Genomic DNA, 14,165 nt, shown 5'->3' with positions numbered 1-14,165 from the left:
CTTTGCTTCCTGGGTTCCAGTGATTCTCCTGCCTCAGACTCCTGAGTAGGTGGGATTACAGGCGTGCACTACCACGCCAGGCTGATTTTATATTTTTAGTAGGGATGTGATTTCTCCATGTTGGTCAGGTTGGTCTCAAACTCCTGACCTCAGGTGATCCATGTGCCTTGGCCTCCCAAAGTGCTGAGATTACAGGCATGAGCTACCGTGTCCAGCCTTGTTGTGGGGGGTTTTTGTATATGTTGTATGGCTTCTAACCACTAAATGATAGAAATCCCTCCCCCTCCCATCCCCACTTCTTCAGTTGTAGCAGGCAAAAATGTGTCTAGTTACTGCCAGTTGTCCCCTAGGGGAAATGGGAAGGGGGTAGAATCTCCCAAGATTTAGAACTACTGCTCTAAATATAACCAGAAATTGTTAAAAATCTCCAAAAATTATTCTTAATTTCATAAAATATCCCATCAGTATTCAAATTTCAACTTGTTTATTAAATATCATGGCACAATTATTAAAGATAAATTATTTGAATTAGGATCCAAATTAGGTGTGGACTTTTGTCTTTTCATTCCTTTCTAATCATAATCCAGTTTCTCCCCTTTGCTTGCAGTTTGTTAAAGAAACTGTGTTGCTTTGTCCTACAGGTTTCCCCTCATCTGGATTTTACCGGTGACATCCATGTCCATTGTCTTTGATGCCTTCTAATGTCTTCTCTGCAAAGCCTTTGTGTCATCTTTACTAAGTTAATTTTTACTCTATAATATGTTGCTATTTTGAGGGTTACTTTATATTATTTCTGTTTACCACTTATTTCTAAATTTAACACTTAGCTTGTTTTCATTCATTCATGTTTACTAATAAGTGTATTTTACTACAAATGATCATTTTAGTTTTGTCTGTGTCTCACAACTTTGTTAGATAGTATTTTATTGTCTGTTAGTGGTTTGATATTTGCTACAAGATTTTTGGAAGAAACCAAAGGGTGACTAAGTATGTTATTTAGGTTTCTGCCATATGTGCTTAGAAAAGATTATTGGTTGTTGATTTATTTTGTTGCATTATAGGAAGACTAACATTTTTATGGTGTTGCCATCTTTTTAACTATGTTGAGATGATTCTTTGTGCCTTAGTACTTTCATTTTAGGTTCAAGAGTACATGGGCAGATTTGTTATACAGGGTAAACTATATGTTACAAGGATTTGGCTTACAGATTATTTCATCAACCAGGTATTTTTTCTGATCCTCCCCCTTCTCTCATCTGCTACTCTTGTTAGTTCCCAGTGTCTTATTTCCTGCATGTGTTGTGTGTTCTCATCGTTTAGCTCCACCAAAATTCTTAACGTGATCTAAAGGCCTTGTCTAACATCGCATAAGCAGGCTTGAGTTACGTTCCTTTCTGTTTTTAAGACGTAGGTACTTTTTCTTAGTTTCATTGTGCCTTTGAATATTGATGCATGTTCTTGCTGGAGTGGAATCCCATGCCTGCCTCTATGCTGTGGGATCTAGGGAGGATTACGTAATCCTGTAACATTCTCTTTCCAATCTATGAAAATAAGGTGAATATTAACCTGGTTATTATTTCTCACCCAGAATCTTGCTGTCTTCTCATAGTCTCCCTACTTCTTCCTTTGGTCCCCATTGTCTATTTTGCCTGGTATATACCTTAATCATGAAAAATGAAAATCCTGTGATGTCATTTCTCTGTGCACAGCATGTCATTGGCTTCCTTTCTCATTGAGAAAGAACCGTATTATCATGACTTATAAGGGTCTGTGTGCCCTCATGCAGCCTGCCCTAGGTGCACTTCCCTTCCCAAGCATCCTCCAGCTGCAGAGCCTTTACATAGTCTGTTCCACTTGAACATCCATCAAGGCCTTTAGAACACTTTTTCTCTGCACATAACTGTAACTCCCTTCCTCACCTCCTTTATTTAGAGCTTTGCTCAGATACCATCCTATCAGGGTGTTCATTATTGACTATCCTTTATAAAAATAATACTTCATCATTTGTTTTTCCCCTTACTTTGATTTGCTTTTATGACATTTACTGCCATTTCACATATATTTGTGTATTCGCTGTCCGACTTCTGCCACAAAATGTTTTGAGAGCTAGCACTTTCTTTTATTCACTGTTGAATTTCCAACCACTACAACTGTATCTGAGACATGATCTGTGCTGAAATAAACATTTATTGAGTTATTACTAACAGTAAACCTTAGAAACCATTTATTATGATATGCCAGTGACTCTTCTGGGTATTTTGTGTTCACTGACTCATTTGTTTCCTGCAACATTCTTGTAAGGAAATTGAGGCACAGAGAAGTGATAGCTAACAGTGAATAAGTGGCATGGCCAGAATTCAGGTGTAGGTGATCTTTATCTAGTGCCCATGTTCCTTATGCTTCTCTAAAAAGAAATCACCTGTGTACAATGCTTAGCACAATTTCTGTCATACACTAAATACTCAGAAAATGTTAGTTGATAACATCATCAGCATCAGAATGCTGGATGCTAAGAGAATGGATGTGGAGCTAGGCTGCCCATTGTTTCATTTTGGACCTCAGTTTCCTTATATTTAATATGAGAGCTTCCCCCCACCCCAAAAAAATAAATAAGATGGGAGTCTCATTAATACCAAAAGCCTCCTTGGACCTGTTTGAATCGTTGACATGTAACCCTGGAACTTTATTATTGTTGAGCACTTTTCTAGTCTGCAGAATCCCATGCCTGCTTCTATGCTGTGTATAATTATACCTTTCTTCTCTGATTATTAAATTGATTAAGAGAAATAGTATATAGGCCGGGTGGCTCACGCCGCTAATCCCAGCATTCTGGAAGGCCAAGGTGGTCGGATTGCTTGAGCTCAGGAGTTCAAGACCAGCCTGGGCAACATGGCAAAACCCCAGCTCTACTAAAAATATAAAAATTAGCCAGGCATGGTGGCATGTGCCTGTAGCCCTACCTACTCCAAAGACTGAGGTGGGAGGATCACTTCAGCCTGGGGAGGCAGAGGTTATAGTGAGCTGAGATCGTGCCTCTGCAAAAGAAGAGAGAAATAGATCATGCCCCCTCAAAAAGAGAGAAATAGTGCACATAAGTTAGGTGCCTGGTAAATCCTAAATTCAAAATAAATGAAATCTGTTATACTTGTATAATAACTCAATGTAGAATATCTACAGTAAGTTCTTAAACTTTTTCTGAGAGTAAAAGTGAAATGGAATCTAATTGTTTGGCAATTTTGTATTTTAATAAGTTGGACATTTAAAAGTCTTAGCAGAACATGTATATATATACCAAAGTTTTCTTCCTCAAAAGATTACATTAAAATTTTGTTAAATGGTTAAAAAAAATACCATTAAGCCACAGAATAGAAGAGGATATTCACTATGGCTAACAAAGGCCTCAAATCTAGAATCTATAAAGAACACCTAGAAATCAATAGCAGGTGAAGGAGAAAAAGTAGACCATTTAGTAGGAAAACAAGGACAAAAAGTTGAATATGGCCAGAAGTGTAGGCTCACAGCTGTAATCCCAGCACTTTGGGAGGCCCAGGTGGGAGGATCCCTTGAGGCCAGGAGTTCAAGACCAGCCTAGGCAGCATAGTGAGACCCTGTCTCTATAAAAAATAAAAAACTCAGTAGGTACTTCACAAAAGAAGACATTCAGAATGGTCAAAAAGCATGTGAAAGTACTCACCTTCATTATTTACCAAGGAAATGCCAGTTAAAATCACCATGCACTATTATAGTTGCCAATCAGAATGGGTAAAACAAAGAAAATGCCAAGTGAAGGCAAGGATATAGAGGAACTAGAACACCCCATGCTGTTGCTGGGAGATTGACTTGTTACCGCCTCTTTGGCATGCTGTTTAACAATATCTGCTAAAGCTAATGGATGTATTTGTTGTAATCCAGTGGTTGTACTCCTAGGCATATATGCAACCAAAATGTGTACATGTGTTTACCAGAAGATACATATATAAGAGTGTTCATGTGGGTAGACCCACACATACAAATAGAGAATAAGAAAGATAAAGAACATTCTGGTGATGTTGGTTTGTTTTAACCATGTTTAAAGCTTAGATTTCTGAGCAAATAAGAGTACATACTGTGCAATTCCACTGATAAAGATTTAGACGTGGGAAGCTCATGGAAGATGTTAGAAGTCAGGGCAATTTGGCAGTGGTGGAGAATGCCCCATTGGGTTGGAAGGACTTCTGGGCTTCTTATCATGCTGTGTTTCCTTGAATCATTGAGCTGTAGCACATTTGTGATTATGTGCTCTTTTTTGGTGCTAAAATATTTAAAAATTACATTTAAAGATTAATTGATTGTAGCTTATATTTAAAATCATCTCAGAATAATTAGGAATGCCATACTCACAATAATATTGTCATTATAGACTATAAATTGAGAAAATGGCTAATTACTTTTTGTTCTGCTTTGTGAATTATTTTTAGATATGAATTGAGAATTCGTTATTTGCCAAAAGGATTTCTAAACCAGTTTACTGAAGATAAGCCAACCTTGAATTTCTTCTATCAACAGGTATTAGAGGCTGCTTTAATATACTTTCTTGTTTGTTTCTTTGAATCCTGTTTGTTACATGCTTTTATTTTCAAATTTGATTAAAGCTCATGTTTGGAAGAATAGCCATTTGTTGCTGAATGGCAATAAGAATCTTTTAACCAGTAAGAAATTATTAATTTTTTGTTCTTTGTGAACTTTTGTATACTTGAGCAAATCTTAAAGGTTAACTTCTATTATGTGGAGACAGTAAGTCTACAACTATTTCTTGAGCTTTAATTTAAATGCAGTTATGCCCGAATAGCAACAAATTTGTCATAGGTGGAAATCGTTGCAGAGCCAACTATACCCATATAAAATTGATAGTGCTTTGCTTTTTACCCCATTAGTAATTAGACAATAAATATATGTAACATAAAATGCCAAAAATGCTAATAAACATCAAAAAGACATTTGTACATAAAATTTTCACATTAAATGTACTTGATAAATTTTTTTGCTGTAATAAAAATATTCATTAACTATTCTGGACCAGGAATGCAGAAATAGATCGCATAATCCAGACCTTTAAATTCTTCCATCTAGTGGAGGATTCCTGTAAACAGTTACTTTGTGTTTGATCCTTTGCTGTTAATAAGCATGAATGATGTGACTGTGCTTAGAAGAGTCTGCTGATCTAGTATAGATTTGGTATTGAGGTGGCTCCACTGAAAAACATTTGAGGAGTCTCCAGCTTTGTAGAATAAGGAAGAGTTGTGTTTTCTAGACAAGAACGTGGTCTAGAAAACAATGGGGAGAGAGAAAATATGGTGCAGTCTTAGCTAAAATAGTTGATAACATTTTGGTGAGAGAGGGACCACGTACATCATTTAAACAGGGGTTTAGGTTTTCTCCTGCAATATTGGGAGCCATTTAAAAACTTTAGTTAGTGAGGCTGGGTGCGGTCGCTCACGACTATAATCCCAGCACTTTAAGAGGCTGAGGGAGGCAGTTCTCGAGGTCAGGAGATAGAGATGTCTCCATCCTGGCCAACATGGTGAAACCACATCTCTACTAAAAATACAAAAATTAACTGGATGTGGTGGTGGGTGCCTGTGACCCCAGCTACTCAGGAGGCTGAGGCAGGAAAATAGCTTGAACCAGGGAGTTGGAGGTCGCAGTGAGCCAAGATCGTGCCACTACCCTTCAGCCTGGTGACACAGCAAGACTCTGTCTCAAAACAGAAAAAGGAAAGACAGGAAAAAAGAAAAACAACTTCAGTTAGCAAATGCCCTAACCAGAATTTTTTTTGGAGATCACTCTGATTAGATGGCAGTATCAGGGATAGATTGAATTCTTAAAAGGTTGCAAGCATGTTTAGAGGCTCTTCAATCATTCTGGGAAATTAGACAGATAAAAGTGAAAGTATATTATAATAAGCAAATTTCGTAGATGGATTTGATAGGACCCAGAGATTGAACTAAAATAAGATGTGAAAATAAGGAAGAATAAGACTTACTGTGTAAGTCTAGACGTCTAGTGCCATGAAAGAACAGTGGTGGATTAGATTCAAAAGAAGGAAGTAAGAAGGTAAGTTGTTCTGTATTTTTCTATGCGAGATAACGATCAATGTTACCACTTACAAGATTTAAACTGAGAAAGTACGAAGCTAATGAAGTTTCTAACTATTGGTGGGGCTGTGTCTGTTTTCGTCTTGTCTGTGAAGTAGAGGTCACATAGGAGATAGTTTGGGGACCACTGCCTTACCTAACACATTTTTGGCACCAGGGACCAGTTTCGAGGAAGACAATTTTTCTTTAGACCAGAACCACAGGTTGTGGGGTGTGGGGTAATGATTTCGGGATGAAACTGTTCCACCTCAGATCATCAGGTGTTAGATTCTCATAAGGAACACACAATCTGGATCCCTCGCATGTGCAGTTCACAGCAGGGTTTGTACTCCTATGAAAATCTAATGCCACTGCTGATCTGACAGGATGCAGAGCTCAGGTGGTAATGCTCACTTGCCTGCAGCTCATTTCCTGCTGTGTGACCGTGTTCCTAACAGGCCACTGACTGGTACTGATCCGTGGCCCAGGGGTTGGGGATCCGAGTAAGGGATTTTGTGACAAGTTTTGAGGCTTTATGATAATACACAGTTGAATAAGAAAGGAAGTTAAGTTGGCAAAATGAAAAGAAGGCATTTTCAGATTCCAGCTGAGCTTCTCGGAAGCCTACTCGTTGCAAAAATAATGTTCAACTTACAACTGGTTCTCATAGGTATTATTAATCTCATCCTTTAGCAACCCGTTGAACTTCATATTTTGGTGAAGGAGATAAGAGAGTTTAAATAACTTGTGTTTATTTAGCATTTTCCTCTTGGTGTGTGATCTCTATCGCTATTGGTATTATTTATTTGAAAAAAATTCTACCCACTGAGGAAATACATGGGTATTTTAGTGACATTGATTTCCAGAATGCATAATACAGGCCTAAATGACTGCTTTTTATAATTTCTAGACTAATCTAAAAGTCTGCAACTTTTTTTTTCCTTATTCACACTGTTACTACGTTGTCCTAGTTTTTCTTTGTTGGAAGACTTACTGTATGATAAAGTTAGTACTATATATACCAGTGTATCCCAGATTTTCTTTTACTAATAGGACATGTTTTATGGTAGTCCATATAATTCAGTTCAGTGGTCTTTATAAAACCCACGAGAAAGCTAAGTATAATGAACCTTTTAAAATTTCAGTCTATCCCTGATAATTGCCATCCAATCAGAGTGGTCTAAAAAAAATTGTGATGAAGGCATTCACTAAGCATAGTTAAGTGTAATGAAATTTTGTTGAAAGGAATATGTAGTAAATAGAGTCGTGTGCTTGTCGTTCTGTATATAATAGCTCTGTGATTTTAGGTACCTCTGAGTCTCTTTGTGCTTAATTGTTTCATAGACTAAAATATAGGTATGGAATAACTATCCTGTAGGACCATTATGTTCATTAAATGAGATAAAATTGTCTGCCATGTAATTGCCCAGTCATATTTTGAATTTCACTCTGTAGACGGTAACAGAGGATTCAGCATTTGCCATTTGCATATCACCACACAGTGTGAGCTGCACATTATGGGATGGCACATATCTTGCCTTTTTTCTTCCTATGTGTGCTCTGTAGAACTTTTCAGCTCTTCCACCCCACTTTTTGCTGTCGTTCATTTCTACAGTTTCTCTTTTCACCTTTTTAATTTTTAAAAATCTGTTAAATTATATGGTACATTTTAATATGTTTTAAATTTTATTTTATTTTTATAAAGACAGGGTCTTGCTCTGTTTTACCCAGTCTGGAGTGCTGTGGCATGATTTTACCTTACTGCAGCCTTGAACTTGTGGGCTCAAGCAATCCTTCTGCCTCAGCCTCCGAGTAGTTGGGACTACAGGTGCATGCCATGATGCCTGGCTAATTTTTAAAAATGTTTTAGAGAGGCGGGGGTCTTGCTGTGTTACCCAAGTTGGTTTCAAATTCCTGGCCTCAAGCAGTCCTTCTACATTGACCTCCCCAAGTGCTGGGAGTATAAGCATGAGCCACCATGCTTGGCATGGCACATTTTTAGCAAGATCAGAAAATAAATCTAAAACATTCTTAAATTATCTCTATTCTAATAATCATTTTTGTTTTGTGCATCCTTTTATAATAGTTTATCAAGTACATATATTTTAAAAGAAAGTATAGTCATGGTCACTTTCCTTTCTCATTGGCAATGTCATTGTTTTTCCATGCTAGTATCTCAGGCTCAAGTGACGGTAATTGGAGGGAGTTTAAGATGGTATCAAAGTCATAAAAAGGGAAGGGAGAAAGAGAGAAAATACTATGATTGGCTGGATGCGGTGGCTCACACCTGTAATCCCAGCACTTTTGGAGGCCGAGGCGGGTGGATCACCTGAGGTCAGGAGTTCAAGAGCAGCCTTGGCCAACATGGCAAAACCCCATCTCTATTAAAAATACAGAAATTAGCAGGGCATGGTGGCACATGCCTGTATCCCAGCTACTTGTGAGGCTCAGACAGGAGAATAGCTTGAACCCAGGAGGCGGAGGTTGCAGTGAGCCAAGATCACTCCACTGCACTCCAGCCGGGGCAACAGAGCAAGACTCTGTCTCGACAACAAAATACTGTGATTTGTCAGAATGAATTGGCCCATATACCAGAAGTCTTGAATATGTTCATGTCCTCTAGTTTGTTGGGTGACCCTATTGACCGCTGTCTTTACTGTAAGTAAAAAACAATTGAAAGTTTCCTGATTGGACCTAATAATTCTACTTCTGTGAACTTATTCTAAAGAAAAAATGAGGTTTACACATGTACGTGTACATGCACAAGGATGATTATAGGCATATTAGAGTAACAAGAAAGAAATTAGAGGCCTTGCAGATGTCTTTCAACAGATTAATTGTGCTGAGTTTCAAATTTATGTATCCCTCATTAATATGGAGGTACAGCTGTTCGTGGATGTGGAAGGTATTCCGTTAAATGCTGTTGTTCAAAACAGGCCATGTATAATTTCATTTGTTTGAAAAAAATGCATATTTTAAAATTTTACCCTGATCAGGCAAGAAAGTTTTGAATATAGCAGGAGTTTTTATTGCTGGTTTGGTAAGTAAGTACATGTTTGACTTCTCCTGGTAAAGTCTCAATGCAGAATCTGCCCTGGTACCTGCTTGGCAATTCCAGACTATTGTGGGTAATCCATATGTTGTTCTACACAGGCAGCACCCAACTTGGGAAATTGTTTAATTCCAAAGTTGCAAAATCATTTTGGAATCTAGAGTTTTCACCTATTTAAACACACATGCAAATTGGGGGGGATGCATAAATCAATAATTGTCCTCTAAAGCTTTCTATAGCCAGAGTATATTTATCTGAGAATGCAGCTGAAATATTATGTAAATATAGTGTGTGAGAATCTTCACTGAAGTATGAGATAAATTAATCGCTTTATAAGGGCCTCAGAATTTGATGACATGCATTCTGTAACCTTTAAAGTCTTTAATATTTAATGCAAACATATAAGATGGATACATATATGCATAATATACTTTCACTGAATTTGAGGCTAAATCAGTGATTTTTATGGGGCTCAGAATTTGATGACATTGATTCTTTTTAATTCTGTAGATTCTATAATATGTAATATAGATATACTTTTATAAGTGTGATAATTGATGATAAAATGAATACCCATGTCCTTACTGCTCAGATGAAGAGAACATCCTGGTACTTCTCCACCCCATGTTCCTGTGGCCCACCTCACTCTGCATGCTGCCCTTTCACTCCATGCAGGTTACCATTATCCTCAATTTTGTATTTATCATTCCCTTGCTTGCTTTTGTTTGCCAGTTGTCATGCTTTACAACATGTTTTTATTCTTCAGTTCTACCCTTAAGGTAAAAGCTGGCCTTACGTTCTGCCATACACTTCTGTGTTCCTGTAATTAGCTTGAGTATTTTTTGTTTCGTTTTGTTTCCCAGCTCATGTAAGCATTCAAGAAGATTAAAAAAAATATTTTGTTCAGCGTTTTTAGTTGCTTTCAGCTAGAAGATTGGTCAGGACATTCAGTATACCTTGTTGGTATAAATGGAAAAGTGATTATTCATGGATTTAAGAATTTATCTTTTGGCTCATTTTGAAAATAATTTTGCATTGTAGTTAGAGACTGTGGCTCATTTGATACTAATTGTTAAAGTTTTGTATGGACTTGTTTTATCATCTTGCACGTATTTAGATACGGCTAAGGTTCTAGTTTTGCTTGAGTAGAATGTGTCTTCTATAATTCTTTGGCACAGGTTCAATAAATAGCCATTAATTCAAGATTGTTAATTGTGTTGTTTAGATCTATATTTCTAATATTCTTTTTTCTTGCTTGAAAAATAATATTGCTGGATACATAAATCAAGGTAGACATTTTCTGTGAGCATTTTGATGGTTATTGCCTACTGTCTTTAATTGTTTATTTGCTGTTGAGAACTCAGCTCTTATTTTGTCTTTCTGTGTAGGTGACTTGTATTTTCTCTCTAGATGGCTTGCAGATCCTTTTTTGTCTTTGGTTTTTATAGCTTCATTACAAATGAGTTTTGGATTTCCTTTTTTTTTTTTTTTCTTCCTTCACTTGCTTCATTTGTTTCATGCTATTTGTACCTCCAGGGGGTTATGTCATTTTTATCAATTCTGGAAATGTCATAGCTGTTGTCTATTCCGATATGACCTTTCCTGCACTTTTTGTTATTTCTTCTGGGATTTTGGTTTAGATCTATGTTAGAACTTCTCAGTCTCTTCATATGTGCCAGCTTCTTTTTCATGTATTTAATGTCTTGTCTTTCTAAATAATACGTAATTCAGATCAGTCTAATCTGTCAGATTATCAGCTCTCCTCAACTGTGACCTGTTTTATATTTGATGCATTTGTTGATTTTTTTGCTTATAATTTTAAAAAATTTTTTTTAATTGCCAGGCCATTTTGTAAGGCCCTTTTTTATTTGCCAATCTGTCTGCCTTTTATTAATATTTCTCCATTTCATATGTAATTGATGTCTCCATTCTGAATGTGATTATAGCATCTGAAGTCCTTGGGCTCTTCACATTTGTTGTTGGTTGCTTTCTCAGTGATTTTTTTTCTTTTGTGTGAGTTCTGAACTGTTGTGTTGTTGAACTTCACATGTGGAAATCTTGAGGGCCTAGTTTGGGGATTCTTTCCTTAAAGGTTTGTATTTGCTTGCTGAGAAATGGGAATTACTACCAAATGGAGACTCTTTGAGTAGATTTTGAAGTTCTCGCCTTAATACATGGATCTCAAGAGAAGCTCTCTCACTTTGGGGAAATAAGAAGCGCAGTGGTCAGTCCTCAGCCAGCTGAGAGCATGCATATCCTCTGTTCCTGTATCTTACAGCCCTTGGCTTCTACCAGGTTCTTAGTTTGTATTTGTTCTTATTTCATCCCTCTACCCTATTTTCCTTTACCTTCTTGTGACCTCAGTAATGTAAGAATAATTGTTATAATGCATCCAGAATCTGGTTCTGGTTTATATAGCAGGTCTCTGTAGCAACATGGTTGGAATCCTAAGTCATTGAATTGTTATGATGCTTAATTGCCTTTCCATACTTGCATTCCATACAAAGCCCCCTTGTAGAAGGGAACTTGGCGATTCAAGGAGCTGATAAAAAGCCAGTGTGGCTGGAGGGCAGGGTGAGAGAGAGTTGAGACAGTAAGGGGTGGCTTGAGATGCCCTTTTCAGTCATCTGACCTTGATTGTGAAGGCACTGAGAAACCAGAGAAAGTGAAGTGCAAATGGATGACAGAGTTCAGATCCAGGTTGCAAAAAATGTCATTCTCACTGTTCTAATAGTATTTAAGAAGATAAAGGTCAATATGTGGGGACTTACTGGCGTTAACAAGCTTCATGGCTGAGTGTGATCGCTTTGATCAGTGGCTTAACTTTAACTGTGGGGAAATTATTTCTTTACCTCAAAGTTATACTTTTTCTGTGACATTGTATTATGAAACTTCAAATGTACTTTCATGTTAAAAATAAATTTATAATGAACACCAGTGTACCCACCACTTAGATTCTACCATTAATGTTTATTATGCTTCATCACATAACTATTTTTTTCTCTCCATTCCTTTATCTAGTTGTTAATCCATCTTAAATTTTGCTACATTTCAAAGTAAGTTTCAAGTGTCAGCAAACTTTAACATGAGTATCATTAACCTAGAATTCAATATTTAATTACAGTTTTTGGTTCTTTTGATTTATACATAATTAAATACATAAATATTAAGTGTATGTTTACTGAGTTTTCTCAAATACTTTTCACCAGAATAATCTGAATCCCTCTGGGATGTTTCCCACTGACTCTTAAGTTACCTGTAACTCTTCATTTTATAAAACTGAAAGTCTATAGTCAGTATTTCCCCAGTTGTCCTCCCTGCAGCCCCTGGCAATCACCATTCTACTTTCTGTCTCTCTGATTTTAACATGTAGGACTTTTCATATACCTTGGATCCTAGTCCTTTGTCATGTTATGTTTTGCTGATATTTTCTCTGAGTCTGTGGCTTGTCTGTTCATTTTCTTAACTGATCTTAGGTTTTCTGGGGTTTTTTGTTTTCTTTCTTAAATCTAGAAAATGGGCACAGGGGATTGTTGTGAGTCTTCAGTGAAATAGCATATCAAAGCACTTAGAAATGCCTGGCACATAGTGAACATACTCCTTAGTGTTCTCTGTTTTAATTTTTGTGTAGATGAATCAATATTTTTAATGGGGCCAGACACAGTGGCTCTACCTGTAATCTCAGCCCTTTGCGAAGCTGAGGCTGAAGGACCACTTGTGCTTGAGTTTGGGCTGCCGTGAGCCATGGTTGTGCCACTCCACTCCAGGATGGGTGACAGAGCAAGACCCAGTTTCTAAATATATATATATATATATATATATATATATATATATATATATGCATGTACACACACACGCACACGTATATATATGTGTGTGTGTGTATGTGTATTTTAAATGGTTTAGCCAGGTAGAAATACAATTGTTAGGTTTCGGTTATTTCTGCCACCACTCCTATCCCATGAAAAGAGAGGAAGGGAAATAGATTACAGTAAACTGCCATAATTTTATTATTCCATGTTTTGAAAATTCATCCAAGCCCATTTCGGGTGATGTTGTAAGGAAAACACTGAGAATGTTTAAGCATATATTACTGGTTGGATATCATTATTAGGGATGTGCATACTTTTATTAAAAGATGGCCTAAATGTGACTACCAATGTGGAAATCTCAGTGATTTACTAAATGTTTTGACCTATATGTGAATATTTTGAAATATATTAATCAGTATACTCTAAAATTCAACTGGAATCTTGTTATAACACTATTCACTGTAGAGCAGCAATTTATAAAAATGAGTTTTGACAATATAGTTAATGACTCATGAGAAAGCAAAAAAAAGTGTGTTTTACCCTAATGTCAACTTTTTTCTTTGCCATATAACATGTATTTTTTCTCTCTCAACTTTCATTGGTTAAAGTTATAAATCTTTCATTGGCAACCTTTTGCAAATGGTGATGGCTGTTAGTATGAAGGCCATGTTTAGTCAGTAAGTTGTCATATTAATTTGCATTGAGGATGCTGAACTTGTGTAGAAATCTTTTAGCACTGTTGAAATGTTCAGCTATTAAGATGCCTGGGTCTGATGTGAGTTTGTCATTTTTTACTCCTGCGGATGTTTTAAGACTTAAAATGAGAATGCCCACCCATTAGCTTTTAAATGACATTAAATAATCAGTGGTTTACTTGACAAAAAGAGTTGCAGTGGAAGTTGAAGAAAATACTGAGTCTAGAACTGTAACCTCCTTCTATGGTATAGAATCTAAACTTAACTATAACATGTGAGGTGGATACTTATTTCTTATTGGCCAACTTTCTTTTATTTTTATTGCAGTTTTTTTAATTTTAAGTTTTCAGATAATTGTATTACTAGAAATTGACTTCCTTGTATATTTTCTTGGACTTATAGCTGTTAGTTAAGATACATTTTGAAATTGCAGGTCCAAGAGGGAAATCTTAGCCTAAGCCTGGCATTCTCAGTATGGGAATTATCAGCTGCC

The 14,165-nt window shown here is 36.7% G+C and overlaps 1 protein-coding gene across 38 annotated transcripts in view; it reads left to right on the top strand.

The window, feature by feature from the left end:
• PTK2 (protein tyrosine kinase 2) overlaps positions 1-14,165 on the top strand; it is a 344,711-nt gene that overhangs the window by 132,296 nt on the left and 198,250 nt on the right. For all 38 annotated transcript variants that reach the window (XM_032247027.1, XM_032246903.1, XM_032247076.1 and 35 more), the window contains one exon: positions 4,458-4,545. In XM_032247027.1, the coding sequence (XP_032102918.1) occupies positions 4,458-4,545 (88 nt within the window). The remainder of the gene's footprint in view (positions 1-4,457; positions 4,546-14,165) is intronic.

The sequence above is a fragment of the Sapajus apella genome, unplaced genomic scaffold, assembly GCF_009761245.1.
Source record: "Sapajus apella isolate SASKATOON/1434 unplaced genomic scaffold, GSC_monkey_1.0 scaffold3, whole genome shotgun sequence".
Classification (NCBI taxonomy): Eukaryota; Metazoa; Chordata; class Mammalia; order Primates; family Cebidae; genus Sapajus; species Sapajus apella.
This window is presented reverse-complemented; position numbering and strand designations above follow the sequence as displayed.